Source organism: Hypomesus nipponensis, chromosome 23 (genome assembly GCF_054491055.1).
Source record: "Hypomesus nipponensis isolate SF chromosome 23, ASM5449105v1, whole genome shotgun sequence".
Taxonomy (NCBI): Eukaryota; Metazoa; Chordata; class Actinopteri; order Osmeriformes; family Osmeridae; genus Hypomesus; species Hypomesus nipponensis.
Window position 1 is genome coordinate 1,556,579 of NC_140383.1, and position 15,308 is coordinate 1,571,886.

At 50.8% G+C, this 15,308-nt stretch overlaps 1 protein-coding gene across 1 annotated transcript in view; it reads left to right on the forward strand.

Annotated features, from left to right (window-relative positions):
- The window catches only part of hdac4 (histone deacetylase 4), a 68,165-nt gene that overhangs the window by 36,236 nt on the left and 16,621 nt on the right, over positions 1-15,308 (forward strand). The window contains exons 15-20 of the mRNA XM_084688896.1: positions 682-728; positions 3,435-3,542; positions 5,136-5,191; positions 5,481-5,568; positions 6,801-6,920; positions 7,028-7,125. Coding sequence (XP_084545022.1) covers positions 682-728; positions 3,435-3,542; positions 5,136-5,191; positions 5,481-5,568; positions 6,801-6,920; positions 7,028-7,125 — 517 coding nt within the window. The remainder of the gene's footprint in view (positions 1-681; positions 729-3,434; positions 3,543-5,135; positions 5,192-5,480; positions 5,569-6,800; positions 6,921-7,027; positions 7,126-15,308) is intronic.

The following is a 15,308-nucleotide window of genomic DNA, read 5'->3' on the forward strand; positions in this document are numbered from 1 at the left end:
CCGGGAGAGAGAGCTAGCCTCCAGCTGGGAGAGAGAGCTAGCCTCCAACCGGGAGAGAGAGCTAGCCTCCAGCCAGGAGAGAGAGCTAGCCACCAACCGGGAGAGAGAGCTAGCCTCCACGCGCTCTCTGATGTCACGTCCCCAAAGGTAGCCTGCACAAAGGTGCACTTCACTCACTACTACAGAGACTTGAACACAGGTGTGTGTGTGCTCAAGCCCCAGCCTGTGTCAGAGGGGTCAGCTCCCAACTGCTCCCAGAACATCGACATTAAACCTCCACCTGACACCCAGCCAGGGAGGCACCCCGCCCCAACCACAGGTGCTGTGTCTGGCTGTATGAGAGAGAGAAGCCTACGTCCTCAGGGTCAGGCATCGTTAAAGTGAAGCTGTAAAACTGCTGAGGCCGCTCTTATATTAGCCCTCAGTGTAGCAGGTAGAGGGGACCGTAGCGACATGAAGCTAGCGGTGATTGTTCAGAGCTTTTGGCATAGAAAAACCATCTAGGGCATGACAGGAGGAGAGATGTTCAGACCAAGGAGGAACTCTGCTCTACAGCAAAGAATAGACAGGCACACACACACATCTCTTCTCCTGTTTTTCTTTTTTGTAACCTATTATTTCCTGCTCTTCCACTCCCTCTCTCCTCTCGGTTTCCCTCTCTTTCTCTCTCCCCTCTCCCAGGTTCGGTGACCCCCATGTTTGTGAGACTGCCATGTGGAGGGGTGGGGGTAAGTCCCTGTTCTCATGTGTCTTTCCCCTTTGTCCCCATAAATAAAGTGCTGTTTGTTGTACCACACACATACATACACACATAGAGATCAAATACACACACACACACCTCCGCTCAAGTTCCAGAGGCAACAAAAACTGTTGCTCTGCTGTTGTTGCTCTGCTTTCCGTCCAGCGGGTAATTATATCCAGATGTTTTCTATAAACAAGCTGTATGTGAGTACGGGGGTTGTGTGTGTGCGTGTGTGTGTGAGTTTGGGGATGTTTGGATGCAGGGCTGGAGTGATCAGGGGTGTTTCCGTGTCTGAATGGAAAGTCTGTGATCCTCCATATTCAGTCCCCTGAGCGTAGCTGTGTGGGAGGAGAGAGTTTCTGTGGAGAGGAGACAGGTAGGTCATGGCAGTCTGGAGGTGCAGAACGGGACTGGTGTTCTCACAGGTCACAGCAGTGAGGACCAGACTAGTTGACTGGTAGCTCAGTGTCCGTGTGTGTGTGTGTGTGTGTGTGAAGGTTCTCCTTCCCTCTCTCCCCTCTCCCCCTTTCTTTATCTCTCTCCCTCCCCCCTCTCTCAATGTGTGGGGGTGGTGTAACAGTGTTGGTGGGAAACACACGGGGTTCTGCTCTCTAATGGTAAATGGGACTAAATTGTTGTCTTCCTGCAGTCCCAGCACACAGCACAGGACCAGGGCTCAATTAGGCTGTCATGCTGAGGAGAACCACCGCTCTTTCATTCCAACACGCTCTCCCCCACCCCTCTCTTTTGCTTCTCTCCCCCTCCCTCACCCCTCTCCCTCACCCCTCTGTTTTGCTTCTCTCCCCCTCCCTCACCCCTCTCCCTCACCCCTCTGTTTTGCTTCTCTCCCCCTCCCTCACCCCTCTCCCTCACCCCTCTGTTTTGCTTCTCTCCCCCTCCCTCACCCCTCTCCCTCGCTTCTCTCCCTCACCCCTCTGTTTTGCTTCTCTCCCCCTCCCTCACCCCTCTCCCTCGCTTCTCTCCCTCACCCCTCTGTTTTGCTTCTCTCCCCCTCCCTCACCCCTCTCCCTCGCTTCTCTCCCTCACCCCTCTCCCTCGGGGCCCCGGATCCCTTTCCATTTTCTGTCTTTCGTCCCCTTTTCTTCCCCCCTTCCTGTCTGTTTCTCTTTCCTTGGGATGCCCCGTAGCAGACGACCCAGACTCAGTCCTCTTGATTCCCATCCCCCTACATCTTCAGGTTACACCTAACCCACCTAACCCTAACCCTGGGTCTGGGGCTCCCTTCCACTCTCATTTACACACTCACCACGTGGGCCCCCTCGTAGACTCAGCTCTCTCTCTGTATCTCTCTCTCTGTTTCTCTCTATGTATCTCTCTCTCTCTGTGTATGTCTGTGTCTCTGTCTTCCTCTCTCTCTCTGTGTCATCCATCCCGCTCTGGTAACTCTCTCCTCCCACCTCATCTCTCCTTCCACTTCACCCCTCCTCACATTCCATCCATCTCTTGTTTTCTGGCGTAAACAGCCCCCCCAGACTCGCCATTCGTGACCAAGTTCTTCTTGGCTCGACTTGAGAGGGCCATGGTCTGTTTTATTATTTATTTATGTTTTATTTGTATTTATTTTTGTTTTATTATAATGTATTTATCAGTTTCTCTGTGCTGCTCCAGAGCACGCATGGGAGAGTAGGGGCTCACACACACACACCTCACTCTGTGTGTGTGTGTGTGTGTGTGTGTGTGTGTGTGTGTGTGTGTGTGTGTGTGTGTGTGTATCTTAGTTCTGCTGTGATTAGGGCCACAGGGCAGGCATGTGTCAGCATAATCAGGTGTGACTGAATGGCTCGCCTCTGTCTCAGAGTATGTTGAAACGCAGCACACACACACAGACACCATGCCCAGAGCCCAGGACTAGCCAGTATCTCATTAGCACCTTTCATCCACTCCTTTCTATCCTTTCCCTTGCATCTCTCATCCACATCCTCTCTGCCTGCCTCTCATTCCCTCTCTGTCTCTCTCCCTGCCTCTCATTCCCTCTCTGTCTCTCTCCCTGCCTCTCATTCCCTCTCTGTCTCTCTCCCTGCCTCTCATTCACTCTCTGTCTCTCTCCCTGCCTCTCATTCCCTCTCTGTCTCTCTCCCTGCCTCTCATTCACTCTCTGTCTCTCTCCCTGCCTCTCATTCACTCTCTGTCTCTCTCCCTGCCTCTCATTCCCTCTCTGTCTCTCTCCCTGCCTCTCATTCACTCTCTGTCTCTCTCCCTGCCTCTCATTCCCTCTCTGTCTCTCTCCCTGCCTCTCATTCCCTCTCTGTATCTCTCCCTGCCTCTCATTCCCTCTCTGTCTCTCCCTGCCTCTTGGCTCAGGCTTAATATCAGCCCTCCAAGCCCCTGAATACTTTTTCTTGCATCTCACTCTCCCTCTCTCCCTCTCTCTCCCTCTCTCCCACTCCCTCTCTCTCTCTCCCGCTCTCTCCCTCAGTTGGTTCCACTTGCCCTTCACGTTGTGTGCTTACTCTCCCTCCCTCCTGTGTGTGTGTGTGTGAGTGAGTATGAGTGTGTGTTGTGTTGGTGACCGTGCCTGAGTATGAACCTGTCAGTCAGCTCACGTGAGCAGTCTCCATGAGGGACTCTCCAACCTCTTCAGCTCAACGAGGTCACATGATGAGAAGGGTCTTATAAGGACCATTATACTGAGTGTGTGTCCTTCTGTGTTGAACGCTGTGTGTGTTTGCAGGTGGACAGTGACACCATCTGGAACGAGGTCCACTCCTCCAGCGCCGCCCGCCTGGCCGTGGGCTCCGTGGTCGAGCTGGTCTTCAAAGTGGCTTCTGGAGAGCTCAAGGTCAGCATCAAACAGACTGCTGTAGCTCGGTGGTTAGAGCATTTCACTGCAGGTCAAGAGGTCTCGGGTTCAAATCCCACCCTCTGTACCTCACTGTGGATGAAAGTGTCTGCTACATGAATGTTTACTGTGTAATGAACAACTACTGATGTGTGACCGGGTTAGGTACATGTACTGTGTAATGAACAACTACTGATGTGTGACCGGGTTAGGTACATGTTCTGTGTAATGAACAACTACTGATGTGTGACCGGGTTAGGTACATGTTCTGTCTGTTGTTAGCTGGGCCTGCTGATTGGTGAAAGGGATTGACACCTCTGAGCGCTCTGCCATCTTAGCTAAGGAAGTGACACATGTGTCTAGTAGCCTCATTAGGAGAGCCTTCTGCTAGCTCGTCGCTAATGAGTAGTTTAGCCATCCACTGCCATGTCACCACACAGGTATAAGTAAAGTATGTGACAGAATTCAAGGCTAATTGGCTAAATCTAGCCTATAGCTCATTATCTACCTCGATCCACGTATAAAAGAGAAATGAATCTGGGGTGAAAGGTCACGGACAGTGATCTCTCCCAAGTGACTGGTGGAGGAGAACAGGAAGTGAGCCGTACTCTCCCATGTGACTGGTGGAGGAGAACAGGAAGTGAGCCGTACTCTCCCATGTGACTGGTGGAGGAGAACAGGAAGTGAGCCGTACTCTCCCATGTGACTGGTGGAGGAGAACAGGAAGTGAGCCGTACTCTCCCAAGTGACTGGTGGAGGAGAACAGGAAGTGAGCCGTACTCTCCCATGTGACTGGTGGAGGAGAACAGGAAGTGAGCCGTACTCTCCCATGTGACTGGTGGAGGAGAACAGGAAGTGAGCCGTACTCTCCCATGTGACTGGTGGAGGAGAACAGGAAGTGAGCCGTACTCTCCCGTGTGACTGGTGGAGGAGAACAGGAAGTGAGCCGTACTCTCCCGTGTGACTGGTGGAGGAGAACAGGAAGTGAGCCGTACTCTCCCATGTGACTGGTGGACGAGAACAGAAGCCCAGCCTCACCTGGCCCAGCCCACTGCTTTAAATAGAACTCCACGGAATTCCATTAAGATCTCCGTAATCACACACTCCCTCTTGCACACACACACACACACACACACACATTCACACACACACGGCTCTTTGAGCAGGCCTGGGCTGGCTATCGTCAGCTGGGATCTTGGGTTCTTCTCCGTGTTAAAGTAATATCCTCTGCTGAGAGGTAACCTGGAGCAGCTGCCTCAACATCGTTAGGTTGGGCGCCCCCTCACGTCCCCTCCCCTCACCCCTCCCTCACCCCTCCTTCTCTCTCACCCCTCCCTCCCCTCTCCTTCTCTCTCCCTCCCTCCCTCCTGCTTCTCACTCCCTCACCCCTCCCTCCCCCCTCCTTCTCCCTCCCTCCTTTTCCCTCCCTCCCTCCCTCACCCCTCTCTCCCTCACCCACCCTTCCTTTCCCTCCCTCCCTTCTCCCTCCCTCCCTCCCTCCCTCACCCCTCCCTCACCCGCCCAGAGCGGCTTGGACGTGTCTGTGTGTGCGTGTGATTATGAGTCATGACTGTCTTGTTCTCTGATTGGCAGAATGGTTTTGCGGTGGTCCGGCCCCCAGGACACCATGCAGAGGAAAGTACCCCCATGTAAGTCTCCAAAAGACTCTCTCTGTCCTGTCTCCCTCTCTTTCTCTCTGTCCTCTCTCTCCTTATCTTACCCTGTCTAATCCAACCCAATGCATATTAGTTACTGGTGCACAGAGACAGAGTGGATGCCAACAAGGATTTTTGTTGATCTTTTATGAATTTTCCTTTTAGGAATCAATGGACACATATTTCATACACTTCCCACAAATTAAGTGAATTGAAATATAATATATTTGTGTTTGCTTGGGAAGGTTTTTCAGTCTGTCTGTGGTCTCTGCCTTCTTCTCAGGGGCTTCTGCTACTTCAACTCTGTAGCGATCGCAGCCAAACTGCTCCAGCAGAGGTTGAGTGTCGACAAGATCCTGATAGTGGATTGGGTAAGTTGATAGCTGAGTGCAGCACCAGCCTATGGGGTGGCTTGCTGATCTGATTTACCGACCTGCCATGACAGGACATCCTATACCCAACAACTGATCCAGATCACTCACACCACATCAAAGCGACCATACTGTGGTTCGTACTTCCAGACAGACAGTCAAAGCAGGAATTCCACTTATAAGCACTAGAAGACAGAAATTACCTATTCAGTAGAAGAATCGACCCGCACGAAACACACAAATCCCAACAAAGCGAAATCCAAAAATATTTTGTTCAGACGTTCGTCCAGAGAGGGTGTCAGTAAAGTTATTTTAACGGACATGAAAGCTTGGGTGTGAGGGAGGGTGGCGTCATGGCTGGACTCTGCTGGGGTTGTTAGGGCTCCCCCAGAGCCTTTCATACCCTGTTCATTTCCTGCTGTCTGTCACTGAGGGACAGCAGCCCTCGTCTACCTAATACAGCCGCACGCTTCAAAAAGAAACATTGTTAACGGTTCTCATAATAGCAGCTTAGCTCACTTTTTTAATATGTCGTTTTTTAATATGTCTTTGGGAGTGCTGGAGAAGCCTGATGTGATGGCCCCTGAAGGCTGTGTGGGGGTTAGAGCAGCTCAGGTCCTGCAGGCCAGCAGTGTTGAAGGCTGTGTGGGGGTTAGAGCAGCTCAGGTCCTGCAGGCCAGCAGTGTTGAAGGCTGTGTGGGGGTTAGAGCAGCTCAGGTCCTGCAGGCCAGCAGTGTTGAAGGCTGCAGCAGAGATAGGTGTGATCCTCACCAGATCTGCTGGAGTCTCAGGTCCACTCAGATCAGGAGGTTATCAGGAGAGATAACCAGAGTCCACCAATCCCCGCTTCTTTTAACCCTTGACCTTCTCCCTCACTGTCTCCCTCCCAATCTCTCTCTCTCTCTCTCTCTCTCTCTCTCTCTCTCTCTCTCTCTCTCTCTCTCTCTCTCTCTCTCTCTCTCTCTCTCTCTCTCTCTCTCTCTCTCTCTCTCTCTCTCTCTCTCTCTCTCTCTCTCTCTCTCTCTCTCTCTCTCTCTCTCTCTCTCTCTCTCTCTCTCTCTCTCTCTCTCTCTCTCTCTCTCTCTCTCTCTCTCTCTCTCTCTCTCTCTCTCTCTCTCTCTCTCTCTCTCTCTCTCTCTCTCTCTCTCTCTCTCTCTCTCTCTCTCTCTCTCTCTCTCTCTCTCTCTCTCTCTCTCTCTCTCTCTCTCTCTCTCTCTCTCTCTCTCTCTCAGGATGTTCACCATGGCAACGGCACCCAGCAAGCATTCTACAGCGACCCCAACATTCTGTACCTGTCTCTTCATCGCTACGACGACGGAAACTTCTTTCCTGGGAGCGGAGCACCTGACGAGGTGAGCAGTGTGTGTGTGCACATGATGTGGAGACATGGGAGCCAAGACCCAGTTCCCTAACGAAGCCTCCTCCTGGTTGACATATAGTGTGTGTGTGTGTGACCCAGGTGGGCAGCGGGGCAGGAGTGGGCTTCAATGTGAACATGGCCTTCACAGGAGGTCTGGAGCCCCCGATGGGAGACGCAGAATACCTCGCTGCCTTCAGGTAACACCCTTACCCTGACCTTCACCTTGAGCCTGACACTTACCTTGAGCCTGACCCTTACCTTGACCCTTACCTTGACCCTTACCCTGACCTTCACCTTGAGCCTGACACTTACCTTGACCCTTACCTTGACCCTTACCCTGACCTTCACCTTGAGCCTGACACTTACCTTGACCCTTACCTTGACCCTTACCCTGACCCTCACCTTGAGCCTGACCCTTACCTTGACCCTTACCTTGACCCTTACCTTGACCCTTACCTTGACCCTTACCTTGAGCCTGACACTTACCTTGACCCTTACCTTGAGCCTGACACTTACCTTGACCCTTACCTTGACCCTTACCTTGAGCCTTAACTTGACCCTGACCCCTAATGCTAACCCTGACCCTGGCTCTGATCCTAACCCAACAGGTAAAACTAGCATTGGAAAGTGTCTTATCCCTAAATCTTATCCTAGACCTAGAGCAATATATTAGGATAGATGATAGGGATGCACGATATATCGGGGGGCATATTGGTATCTGCCTTATTTTTAGTGTTATTGATATTACATATTTGTTATTGATCACTATTTTAAAGGTCACATTAAATGCTGTTTTTGGATGCTTTTATATAGGCCTTAGTAGTCCCCTAATACTGTATCTGAAGTATATTTCCGCCTTGGTGCATAAGTGTCTGTAGCTTTAAATGCTAATGAGGAGGAGAGATGCTGCACCATGCGCTAATGTTTACAATGGATGTATCGCAATGGCTCTCGCACCGTTGCTGTAAGATGCCTCTAATTTAGCCATTCTCATCTGATCACCCTGGTTTGCAGAGGTGCACACTCAGTCATTTCAATGAGGGGAAAGGCGGATATTGTGCGCGCCATAACACCAACAGCAGAATGGTTATCCAAATAACAAAGAAGTGTACAACACTGGCGTTACAGCGTTTGTATTCACACACACACTTGATGCTATGTACTTTTACATTAGCAACAGTAACTCAGCTGTTAGCTGCAGAGCTCATTTTACAGCCACATTCTAAGGGTAGCAAGCTAGGTAACCCATATACAGTAAAGCAACAAAATAATAAAGCGTTAGTTAACTTAAGGCCGATTTATAATTCTGCGTTTTTACGCACACGCACACGAGGAACGCCCCCCTCCGTCAAAAAATGGCCTCTGCGTGTCCACGCAGAGCCCTCGCAGAGCTCTGCGTGTGCCTTCTGATTTTCCTGACTGTCCGTCTGTCCGTGCGTCTTTTACGGATACCCCCTTGGCTATGATTGGTCCGCTAACGACGATCACATCATTTCCGGAATCTCACATCTCCTGCCCTTATATTTCCTGTTTCATTCACAAACCGCCATTTTTAAAAACGTAAATACGATCATGGAGAACAACATTGAGGAGAGCCGGAGGTATGAGAACCTGTACAACACATCTTTGAGGACATACAAATACGCACAGATGACCACGAACTCTTGGAAAGAGATTTGCTCCACCTACTGTTCTGGCGGTGAATTGTTTTCAACACGCAGAGCCAACGGAGTAGTATAAATTCAACCAGTCCGTCCGACTCCGTGCGTGCGTCTGTCCGTTAACGGAGACGCAGAAGTATAAATCGGCCTTTACTTGTCCGATGTTTGTTGATGGACCTAGGAGAATTAGTAGTGATCCAGAATGTAATCTCAGCAAGGCCAGTAGTGGCTGAGATGTTTGGCGCACACATACCAAACTGGGTCTTCAGAGGTTCGGATGAAGGAATAACTGTAAAATACTATTTTTCCCCTTTTGTACATCCAAACTGAGCAAATGTAATGCTCATGCCATGATGTCTCTCCAGGATAAAAAACACTTGCACGGTCATAGCTCAGTTTCTCAGGGGCGGGCCAGATTCTCAGGGTGGGCAAAGCAGAGAGAGGGGAGGTTACCTTCCTCCTTGTGACATCACAAGGAGCGGATTTCAAAACCTAGCGTTAGAGCTCTCATTTTCTCAAGGCGGAGAAGAATACCCAGGGCTTGGTTTACACTTATCGACATTTCTAGCTACTGGGGGACCAAAGGCAGGCTAGGGGAACTCATATTAATGTAAAATAACCTGCTAAAGTGAAGTTTTCATGTCATGTGACCTTTAATAGTTGTTGTCAGGTTGAAAAACATTTTTAGAAAAAAAAGTTTTGAAAGGTTGAATTCTTTTTTTTTTTTTTTTTTTAAAGGTTGAAAAAAAAGTTTCAAAATGTTGAAAAGTGTTTTTGTTCTTTGTGTTTTGAAAGGTTAACATTTTTTATTTTGGAACAAAAACATTTTTTATGAAAAAAATAAAATAAGCTGTTGTCAGAATATGTGCAGTGGCGTGTCCAGACTCTTTGGACCGTGGTGGCCCAAGTGGGTCACTGACTTATGCAGGGGTGGCATGAAGTACGTACACACACACCACATCTGAGTAGCATAGGTTTCAGGCATCTGCCACTTTCCTAGTCAAAGTTAGCAGGGGGTGAGTTTTGTGGCAAGGCCTAACACAGCCCTGCCCAGAAGTGCACCCCCCTTATAACTTGAGTTCTGTATACCCTAGCATTAAATGATTCTTACTGGATATAGATAATAGGATTACTTGTATGGCAGTGATATATTCATCTGTGTGTTAGTCTTATTGAGTGCATGGGACCGTGGGAGAAGGGTGAAAAAAAACAGAGAGACAGAGATGGAAAAGGAGAGTTGAGAATCAAACACACAGAGAGACAGACAGAGACAGAGAGAGACAGAGAGAGACAGAGAGAGACAGAGAGAGACAGAGAGAGACAGAGAGAGACAGAGAGAGACAGAGAGAGACAGAGAGAGACAGAGAGAGAGTCGCCACTAGGAGAGAGACAGAGAGAGACAGAGAGAGACAGAGAGAGACAGAGAGTGGCCACTAGGAGAGAGACAGAGAGAGACAGAGAGACAGAGAGAGAGAGTCGCCAATAGGAGAGAGAGCGGCTCTCTGTTGTGGATTTACGAGTGTCTGTGGGGCAGCTTGGATCATTGTTGTGAGAGAGCTGAGGAGCACTTGGCCGGGGAGAGGAGAGCTCAGGCCCGACCTGACAGCACAGCCTGGAAGCAGCAACACTGTCAGGACACAACCCTTCAGGCGCTCGTTAAAGGGAGAATTCACTGAAATCTCCCTCCAAAGATGAGATGACGGGCCTTAGTGGTTTATGGACAAATGGAGTATATTTAGCAAAGTCCTTTATTTATGTATTCATTTTCTTTGGTCAGTGGGTATGCTCTGTGCTGTTTGGGTCGTGTTAACCAGGTAAGGCAGCAAGTGAGATGGTGATAGACGTATGTAGAGTCATCAGAACCTTGGACACGATTCCCTCCTGTAAACAAGCATCTTGTTACTACACGGTTTAGCCTTTAGAAACTGAACCCTCACACACACAAAAACAACACAATCACAAAACACACACACTCACTCACATGGATGGTGTGCAGGTCTCAATTTGCATCGCCTCACTGTGAAGATGAGTCCGTCTGTCCAGACTGACCCCGCCTGTCGTCCAGATCAGACCAGCTCTCCACTAACAGCTCCCCCTCTCCCTGTCCCTCTCTCTCTCTGTCTCTCCCTGTCCCTCTCTCTCCCTGTCTCTCTCCCTGTCTCTCTCCCTGTCTCTCTCCTTGTCCCTCTCTCTCCCTGTCTCTCTCCTTGTCCCTCTCTCTCCCTGTCTCTCTTCCTGTCTCTCTCCTTGTCCCTCTCTCTCCCTGTCTCTCTCCCTGTCTCTCTCCTTGTCCCTCTCTCTCCCTGTCTCTCTCCCTGTCTCTCTCCCTGTCCCTCTCCCTGTCTCTCTCCTTGTCCCTCTCCCTGTCTCTCTCCTTGTCCCTCTCTCTCCCTGTCTCTCTCCCTGTCTCTCTCCTTGTCCCTCTCTCTCCCTGTCTCTCTCCTTGTCCCTCTCTCTCCCTGTCTCTCTCCTTGTCCCTCTCTCTCCCTGTCTCTCTCCCTGTCTCTCTCCTTGTCCCTCTATCTCCCTGTCTCTCTCCCTGTCTCTCTCCCTGTCCCTCTCCCTGTCTCTCTCCCTGTCCCTCTCCCTGTCTCTCTCCCTGTCCCTCTCCCTGTCTCTCTCCCTGTCCCTCTCCCTGTCTCCTTGTCCCTCTCCCTGTCTCTCTCCTTGTCCCTCTCTCTCCCTGTCTCTCTCCCTGTCTCTCTCCTTGTCCCTCTCTCTCCCTGTCTCTCTCCTTGTCCCTCTCTCTCCCTGTCTCTCTCCCTGTCTCTCTCCCTGTCCCTCTCCCTGTCTCTCTCCTTGTCCCTCTCCCTGTCTCTCTCCTTGTCCCTCTCTCTCCCTGTCTCTCTCCCTGTCTCTCTCCCTGTCCCTCTCTCTCCCTGTCTCTCTCCCTGTCTCTCTCATTGTCCCTCTCTCTCCCTGTCTCTCTCCCTGTCTCTCTCCCTGTCCCTCTCTCTCCCTGTCTCTCTCCCTGTCTCTCTCCTTGTCCCTCTCTCTCCCTGTCTCTCTCCCTGTCTCTCTCCCTGTCTCTCTCCTTGTCCCTCTCTCTCCCTGTCTCTCTCCCTGTCTCTCTCCCTGTCTCTCTCCCTGTCCTTCTCTCTCCCTGTCTCTCTTCTCCTCTTTTCTCCTCCTGTGTCCACATGCGGTGCTGTGGGTTTGGTTTATTCCCCTGCTGTGGCTCCTGAGTTGTGTTCACATGCTGAGCAGCTCTGCCTCTGTGTGCTGTGAGGTGAACAGACCGAGGCAGCTCTGCCTCTGTGTGCTGTGAGGTGAACAGACCGAGGCAGCTCTGCCTCTGTGTGCTGTGAGGTGAACAGATCGAGGCAGCTCTGCCTCTGTGTGCTGTGAGGTAAACAGACCGAGGCAGCTCTGCCTCTGTGTGCTGTGAGGTGAACAGACCGAGGCAGCTCTGCCTCTGTGTGCTGTGAGGTGAACAGACCGAGGCAGCTCTGCCTCTGTGTGCTGTGAGGTGAACAGATCGAGGCAGCTGCTCACAGGAGTTTGAATGCTGTCTTGAATTTATTTTCTATATTATTGGTTCCACCACAAATACTTTTGTTGTTACTTCTTTCCAGAGAACTGTTTACTAAAGAACACTGATTCATGCTGGGTCAGTAGTTTGTTGAATTGATTATTCAGACTTTATTTTTATTTTTAATTGTCTCTTGTTTATGGTTGTTCAGTGTGAGACCAAATCCTTGTTGGAAAGCACCCACAGAAAGCATGTGTTGGAAAGCCCACCGTGTTGGATGGGTGACATGTCGTTTGTTTCTCTGGTAGTTTTCTCTAGAAAGATCTCAGTTAGTAACTGCCAACCCAGGAAAAGCCATAGTTTTCCTTAGTAAAGCCGTCGTACCTCATTTCAGATGGGCTGAATATGAATGAAGCTCTCTGGCGCTGCATAGCAGACGGCTGGCAGACAGGTCGACGCAGTGCTCAGGGGACTTTCAGGAGTTATCCTGGACCAGTTAAGTCTGGAGACACAGTCTACTGGTGACCTGGTTATATTCAAACACTTTACTGCTGAAGATAAAAAAAAACATTCTCTTTCTCTTATCTTTCTCTCTCTTCATCTCCCTGTCTTCCCCATGGTTATCTCTCTCTCCTTTCTCTCATAATCTCTCTCCGCTCTCTTTCCTCTCTCTCCTCTCCCTCCCGCTACTCTCCCCCCTCCCTCTCTCTCTCCCTCTCTCCCCTCCCTCTCCTCTCCCTCACTGTCTCTTCTCTCCCTATCTCTCCTCTCTCTCCTCTCCCTCCCTCTCTCTCCTCTCTCCCTCCCTCCCTCTTTCCCTCCTCTCTCCTCTCCCTCCCCCTCTCCCTCCCCCCTCCCTCTCCCTCTCCCTCCTCCCTCTCTCTCTCTGTCCGCTCCCTCAGTCTCTTCTCTCTGAGGTGATGTGAGCCTGGAGGGCAGCACCTTCTCCCTCCACCTTCCACCACTGCCAGCGCCACGTTGCATTTGCAGGGGATCAAGCCTGAGCCACAGAAAGAAGGGAGAAAAAAAGATAAGAAAATTGGCCCTAATGAAAACCAGAAGCTGCGTCTCTCTTTCCTTCTCGCTCTTCTTGTCCTCTCTTCCTCTTTGCCTCTCTCCTCTTCTCTCCTCCTCTCTCTTCCTGTCCTCCTTTCTTATTCTCTCCCTTTCCTCCTCTCCCTCTCCTCTTCTCTTCTCCTCTCTCCCTCTCTCTTTCTCTCTCTTCTCTTTACTCTCCTCTCTGTCTCCCTCTCCCTCTCTCTCTCTCTCACCATGAACTTGGAAACAGAGAGGAGAATTGAACTTAATTCAAACCAGCTCTCCACAACGCCAGATGACGAGACTTTGAAGTGTTTATGTGTGTGTGTGTGTGCAAGTGTTTGTGTGTGTGTATTCTACCCTGTCTCTTCACTGTTCTCCCCCTGATGTCAGGAAAAGCCTTTGAGCTGGAGGTTCAGGCAGAGCTGCAGTTAACCCTCCACAGCCTGGGTCCTGCCCGGCCCAGCTACACACTAGCAGGCCGTTCTCCTGGCCGGCCCAGCTACACGCTAGCAGGCCGTTCTCCTGGCCGGCCCAGCTACACACTAGCAGGCCGTTCTCCTGCCCGGCCCAGCTACACGCTAGCAGGCCGTTCTCCTGGCCGGCCCAGCTACACGCTAGCAGGCCGTTCTCCTGGCCGGCCCAGCTACATGCTAGCAGGCCGTTCTCCTGGCCGGCCCAGCTACATGCTAGCAGGCCGTTCTCCTGGCCGGCCCAGCTACATGCTAGCAGGCCGTTCTCCTGGCCGGCCCAGCTACACACTAGCAGGCCGTTCTCCTGGCCGGCCCAGCTACACGCTAGCAGGCCATTCTCCTGGCCGGCCCAGCTACACACTAGCAGGCCGTTCCTCTGCATGGCTGTGAGAGTGGGATTAGAGCCGACATCACTGAGGAGATGTCTCTCTGACAGGACCTTCTCCTTCCAGGCTCCTGCTGTCTGTCTGGGGCCGTCACGGGGGGAAATCTATTGCTATTGCTAATGCTAATGCTAATTAGAGCTTCCTCATCTCTTGGCTCCATTTATCAAGAGGAAACACATTGAGCAATGTTACAGACACACACACACACACAAATCCTGTTCTGGTGCCTAGAGAACTGAGAGGAGGGGGGAGAGGAGGGGGGAGAGGAGGGGGGAGATTCCCAGAGCGGGAGGACTCCCTGGCTGCTGGCTGCTCTCCATTCTGGAGGGTGTGTCCCACTATGCGTGTGTGTGTGTGTGTGTGTGTCGGTCTTTCTCTGTGTGTGTGCACATGTGTGTGTTTTGGATGTGTGCGTGCCAGTAAATGTTCCCCTTTCAACGTGCAAGCCCCTCCGTTGAGGAGCTGGTGCTGAGATAGCACGAGAACATGAGAGGCCACAGGTGAGCCTCTCAGATGAGCTCTCTTGTTGCCCAGATACCAAGACTAAGGCCGAATGCCAATACTCCCCCTTCCCCTTACCCCTTGCCCTTTGTTTACCCCTAGCCCTTGGCCCTCGAAACTGAGGGGTAAATATCTCTAAGAAATGGGACGCCACTTGGTTACAGGTACGTCATCTAGCACGTATCGATATTTCCAAAGCAAAGTCAGGTTATGCACTGATATTAAACAAAATTCACTGCTAATGGAGTTTACTTAAAACTGTAGACATGCTAGTCAAAGAAATACAGGACTGTTGTGCAATTCAGCACTGTAATATTAGCGTACCAAACTAGAGATTTTTTGAAACGTTTCAATTAGGAAAATAGTTACCAATATATATTTTCAGGACTGTGTTTAACACAAAACAAGACTCAAACATTTTTTATCAATTAATTATGCCGAAAATATTACATTCATCGGACTCTCTGGATGATGTGGCCGCCATTGTTGCCGGTCGCGCAGTATTCACATAGCTCTAGGTTTCAAGTAAGTTCCCGATCTTACTTGGTTTTAAGGGGTGTATTCCCCTTAGTCTTAGCCCTACCCCTAGCGCAAAGAGTATTGGGACACCACTAGCTCTCACAGGAACGCGCAAAACTAAGGGGAAGGGGTAAGGGGGAGTATTGGGATTCAGCCTAAGTCTCCTCATGGCTCCTCCATGCTCTCCCAAACTAAAACAACACACCTGGACCAGAGAGAGAGGGCAGGAAAACCCTGTCTGGATGCACGAGCCTTGTCCAGGAGACGAGAGACAGACAAAAGCAATAGACGCAGGAATGCTCCACCGCTGAGATCAGAGAAGATCGTTCA